The 6,000-nt window shown below is 50.6% G+C and overlaps 1 protein-coding gene across 1 annotated transcript in view; it reads left to right on the top strand.

Moving 5' to 3' along the window:
- Window positions 1-675: 675 nt before the first annotated feature.
- Window positions 676-6,000, top strand: part of LRRC72 (leucine rich repeat containing 72) — a 47,641-nt gene continuing 42,316 nt past the window's right edge. Inside the window, exon 1 of the mRNA XM_073329549.2 lies at window positions 676-708. Coding sequence (XP_073185650.1) covers window positions 676-708 — 33 coding nt within the window. The remainder of the gene's footprint in view (window positions 709-6,000) is intronic.

Below are 6,000 nucleotides of genomic sequence, written 5' to 3'. Positions count from 1 at the left end.
CACCTTAGAGACTAACAAATTGATTAGAGCATAAGCTTTCGTGGGCTACAGCCCACTTCATTGGATGCATAAAATGGAACTTCTCTGTGTGTCTATATATATATATACTTACTATATGTTCCATTATACGCATCTGATGAAGTGGACTGTAGCCCACGACAGCTTATGCTCTACTCAATTTGTTAGTCTCGAAGGTGCCACAAGTACTCCTTTTTATGGTGGGGATGCTGAGAGCCACTGAAGGAAACAGTAAACCCTGTATATAATAGAAACCACTTCAAGCCAGGGGGTGCGGCTCACCCCTAGTTCCAGCACCAATCTTTCAACTAAGCACCCAGTCAGTTTTATCATATTATTTAGTCCCAGCGCTGTCACAAACCCCCATCATGTCCCCACACATCCTCCCACTACTGTCACCGTGCCCAAACCTACGCTGCCCCTTTCGCTGTCACTCCCACACCATCACCTCGCAGCCCCCTCGCGCGCGTGTTCCCAGTGAGTGAGATTCTTAACTGCGCGCGCCCCCGCCGCCCCGCCCCAGTCCGCTCCCGGCCCCCAGCAGCCCGGCCCCCTCCCCTCCCAATTCCCGGCTCCCCGCGTCCTCCTCGGCTTTGAAGCCTCTTTGCTCTTTCCCCGCCCCCAGGAGCCCCGGTCGCTTAGGAACTTGAAGCTAAAATGGCGGCTACTCGCAGCGGCACCAGCTGCCAGGTGAGCCCCTCCCGCCTCCCCTCCGGGGGCGGCTGCGCCCCGCTCTTGAGCCCAGCCGCCAGCCTCTCCACCGTTAGTGGGGAGCAGGAGCCAAGCCGTTAACTGCCCCGCCCCCAGCTCTGCATAACCCCGTTTGGTATATCCCCGCCCTTGTATAATCCCGCCGCAACTCCCCCCTCCCTCCCTCCCTCCCCGGTCGGTGTGGGGGAGCGGCTGACACAACCACTCCCTCTGCCCTTTGGGGTGAGACACTGACCCCTCATCCTCTCCCCGAAGGAGAGAGGCAGTGACCCCGACAGGAATCCCCCACACCCTCCCCAGGGGGGTGAGACAGGGATCCCCCCTCAGGAATCCCCCACACCTTCCCCATGGGAGTGAGACAGGGACTCCCCACAGGAATCCCCCACACCCTCCCCAAGGGGGTGAGACAGGGACCCTCCTCAGGAATCCCCCACACCCTTACCATGGGAGTGAGACAGTGACCCTCACAGCAACCCCCCAGGGGGGTGAGACCATGACCCCCCACAGCAATCCCTGCATCCCGTGCCCGTGTGGGGTGAAACTGACCCCCACAGTAACACCCATGCCCTCTCTATTGGGGTGAGACAGTGACCCCCAGCACCCTCCCCAGGGAGTGAGGTAGTGACCCCCACACAGCAACCTCCCCTTCCAACTTCTCCCCACTGGGGTGAGAGGCAGTGACCCACACAGCAAAATCACCTTCCATCCCATCCCTATTGCAGTGAGAGAAGCATGTACAGAAAATCTTCAAACCCTGCCATCCCAGCTGAATAAGACTGCCTACTCTTCCCTTATGCCATTTTATCTCTAAAGGGAAAGAGGCTTTGATACCTGCAGCAACTTCCCCTCCATCCCATCCTTACAAGAAAAACCTGTAAAATAAACAGCAACATGTCACCTCTCCATTTCATCCTCAAGGGGTTAGGAAGAAACTGACACACAACTAGTGTAATGAGATGTCACGGAATATCAGGATTGTCCAAATTTTACGGTCCCAGATTCAATCCCAATAGTATTATCCAGGCAGCTAGATGATCAGATAATGTGCTGGATGATCAGCTGTCTGCTCTATTTCCCATGTTTGCCTCTTCCTTGTAAAATTGTGCTAGATATGGATGTTGGATTATGGCGCTTAGTATGAGTTATCCTATAAACTACTTTTTGGTAGTGAGGGAGATTCAGTGAGAAAATATCTGGTATGGAGAAGCTGCAAATCTGGGCCCTGTGCAAGCACAGCTAGAACCCTCCTCAGCAGAATGGGCAGAAAGTTGTTGCAGCACTCGGACCAGGATCTAGATTCATCAGGTTCTTGTGGAACACAGGGAGGGCTGGCTGGGAAAGGGTAGGCAGGGAGGACTACACGCCTGAAGGATAAGGAGGGAATGAGGAAGGAGGCTGAAATACTGGGATTTAAGGAAAAGAAATAACTTTCCCTAACCTTCTCCCAGATGTCAAAACTGTGCTGTGTATGTTTCACTTACAAACAGTTGTGCTCCGCAGTTGTACTGATATGCATTTTTAAACCATCTGATCATTATTACCACTGGTCAGAAAACATTTTTTGTGCAATACATTTTCCATTTTTCATTAAAATTTGTAGCTAGCTCTAATTACTCCACAAACTGCAAAATCCTTCATCCCCCGAGAAGCAAGATTGTAACATACTCATATTGCCATATGTCAATGTTCCCAAGCAATTTTGTATTTTTAAAGTAAAGTCAACATCTATGTTTACTATATACTATAGATAGATTTTAACTTTTCAGATGTTTTGGACCACACTAATCTCAGATATAATTTACTATATACTATAAATAGATTTTTTAGAAGTTTTGCACCAAACTAGTCTCAGGGTATGTCTACACTACGAAATTAGGTCGAATTTATAGAAGTCGGTTTTGTAGAAAGCATTTTTATACAGTTGATTGTGTGTGTCCCCCCACAAATGCTCTAAGTGCATGTAGTCAGTGGAGTGTGTCCACAGTACCAAGGCAACCGTCGACTTCCGGAGCATTGCACTGTGGTGGCTATCCCACAGTTCCCACAGTCTCCGCCGCCCATTGGAATTCTGGGTAGAAATCCCAGTGCCTGAGGGGGCTAAAACATTGTCGCGGGTGGTTCTGGGTACATATCGTCAGGCCCCCGTTCCGTCCCTCCCTCCGTGAAAGCAAGGGCAGACAATCGTTTTGCGCCTTTTTTCTTGAGTTACCTGTGCAGACGCCATACCACGGCAAGCATGGAGCCCGCTCAGCTAACCGTCACCGTATGTCTCCTGGGTGCTGGCAGACGTGGTACTGCATTGCTACACAGCAGCAGTTTATTGCTTTTTGGCAGCAGACAGTGCAGTATGACTGGTAGCCATCATCGACGTAATCCTTGGTGCTCTTTTAACCGGGCGCCTGGGCAAACATGGGAGTGACTCAGCCAGATCATTTTCCTTGTTTCGTCTCATGGTGATTCAGTCCTACCGGCAGTTCACTGTCTTTTAATCTGCAGATAGCAGAAGATGATGGCCAGTAGTCATACTGCACCGCCTTCTGCCGAGCACCCAGGTATTGATGATGGCTAGCAGTCGTACTGCACAGTCTGCTGCCAGCAAGATGTATAAAGATAGATGAAGTGGCTTAAAACAAGAAATAAACCAGATTTGTTTTGTATTCATTTTCTCCTCCCTCCTTCCTTCCCTCTGTGAAATCAACGGCCTGCTAAACCCAGTTTTGAGTTCTATCTTTGAGGTTTTGAGTTCTATCCTTGAGGGGGCCATTCACTTTCTTGCAAAGCCACCCCTTTTGTTGATTTTAATTCCCTGTAAGCCATGTTGTCAGTCGCCCCTCCCTCCGTCAGGGCAACGGCAGACAATCGTTCTGCACCTTTTTTCTGTGCAGATGCCATACCACGGCAAGCATGGAGCCCTTTGGCAATTAGGAGCACATTAAACACCACACGCATTATCCAGCAGTATATGCAGCACCAGAACCTGGCAAAGTGATACCGGGCGAGTAGGCGACGTCAGTGACATGAGTGATAAGGACATGGACACAGACTTTTCTCAAAGCATGGGCCCTGGCAATGTGGGCATCATGGTGCTAATGGGGCAGGTTCCTGCCGTGGAATGTCAATTCTGGGCTCGGGAAACAAGCATAGACTGGTGGGACCGCATAGTGTTGCAGGTCTGGGACGATTCCCAGTGGCTGCGAAACTTTTGCATGCGTAAGGGCACTTTCATGGAACTTTGTGACTTGCTTTCCCCTGCCCTGCGGTGCAAGAATACCAAGATGAGAGCAGCCCTCACAGTTGAGAAGCGAGTGGCAATAGCCCTGTGGAAGCTTGCAACGCCAGACAGCTCCTGGTCAGTCGGGAATCAATTTGGAATGGGCAAATCTACTGTTGGGGCTGCTGTGATGCAAGTAGCCCACGCAATCAAAGATCTGCTGCTATCAAGGGTAGTGACTCTGGGAAATGTGCAGGTCATAGTGGATGGCTTTGCTGCAATGAGATTCCCTAACTGTGGTGGGGCCATAGATGGAACCCATATCCCTATCTTGGCACCGGAGCACCAAGCCGGCGAGTACATAAACCGCAAGGGGTACTTTTCAATAGTGCTGTAAGCACTGGTGGATCACAAGGGACATATCACCAACATCAACGTGGGATGGCCGGGAAAGGTGCATGATGCTCGCGTCTTCAGGAACGCTGGTCTGTTTCAAAAGCTGCAGGAAGGGACTTTATTCCCAGACCAGAAAATAACCGTTGGGGACGTTGAAAGGCCTATAGTTATCCTTGGGGACCCAGCCTACCCCTTAATGCCATGGCTCATGAAGCCATACACAGGCAGCCTGGACAGTAGTCGGGAGCTGTTCAACTACAGGCTGAGCAAGTGCAGAATGGTGGTAGAATGTGCATTTGGACGTTTAAAAGTGTGCTGGCGCAGTTTACTGACTTGGTTAGACCTCAGCGAAACCAATATTCCCACTGTTATTACTGCTTGCTGTGCGCTCCACAATATCTGTGAGAACAAGGGGGAGACGTTTATGGCGGGGTGGGAGGTTGAGGCAAATCGCCTGGCTGCTGGTTAGTCGCAGCCAGACACCAGGGAGGTTAGAAGAGCACAGGAGGGCGCGGTGCGCATCAGAGAAGCTTTGAAAACCAGTTTTATGACTGGCCAGACTACGGTGTGAAAGTTCTGTTTGTTTCTCCTTGATGAAACCCCCTGCCCCTTGGTTCATTCTACTTTCCTGTAAGCAAACCACCCTCCCCACCTCCCTTTGATCACCACTTGCAGAGGCAATAAAGTCATTGTCGCTTCACATTCATGCATTCTTTATTCATTTATCACACAAATAGGGGGATAACTACCAAGGTAGCCCAGGAGGGGTGGTGGAGGAGAGAAGTACCAGAAGGGATGGTGGAGGAGGGAAGGACAAGGCCACACAGCACTTTAAAAGTTTAAAACTTTAACACTTATTGAATGCCAGCCTTCTGTTGCTTGGGCAATCCTCTGGGGTGGAGTGGCTGGGTGGCCGGAGGCCCCCTCGCTGCGTTCTTGGGCATCTGGGTGAGGAGGCTATGGAACTTGGGGAGGAGGGTGGTTGGTTACATAGGGGCTGTTGCGGCGGTCTGTGCTCCAGCTGCCTTTCCTGCAGCTCAACCATACGCTGGAGCATATTGGTTTGATCCTCCAGCAGCCTCAGCATTGAATCCTACCTCCTCTCATCACGCTGCCACCACATTTCAGCTTCAGCCCTCTCTTCAGCCTGCCACTTACTCTCTTCAGCCCGCCACTTCTCCTCCCGGTCATTTTGTGCTTTCCTGCACTCTGACATTGTCTGCCTCCACACATTCGTCTGTGCTCTGTCAGTGTGGGAGGACAGCATGAGCTCAGAGAACATTTAATCACGAGTGCGGTTTTTTTGCCTTCTAATCTTCACTAGCCTCTGGGAAGGAGAAGATCCTGTGATCTTTGAAACACATGCAGCCTGTGGAGGAAAAAAAAAAGGGGCAGTGGTATTTAAAAAGACACATTTTATAGAACAATGGCTACACTCTTTCAGGGTAAACCTTGCTGTTAACATTACATACATAGCACATGTGTTTTCGTTCCAAGATCGCATTTTGCCTGCCCCCCAACAAGTGGCTAGCCCCTCCCCCTTCCCCTTAGCCTTGGCTAACAGCGAGGAACACTTCTGTTCAGCCACAGGCAAACAGTCCAGCAGGAACGGGCACCTGTGAATGTCCCCTTAAGAAAAGCACCCTATTTCAACCAGGTGACCA

Source organism: Lepidochelys kempii, chromosome 2, assembly GCF_965140285.1.
Source record: "Lepidochelys kempii isolate rLepKem1 chromosome 2, rLepKem1.hap1, whole genome shotgun sequence".
Classification (NCBI taxonomy): domain Eukaryota; kingdom Metazoa; phylum Chordata; order Testudines; family Cheloniidae; genus Lepidochelys; species Lepidochelys kempii.
Note: the sequence above shows the minus strand (reverse complement) of the source record. Positions and strands in the feature narration are given on the sequence as shown.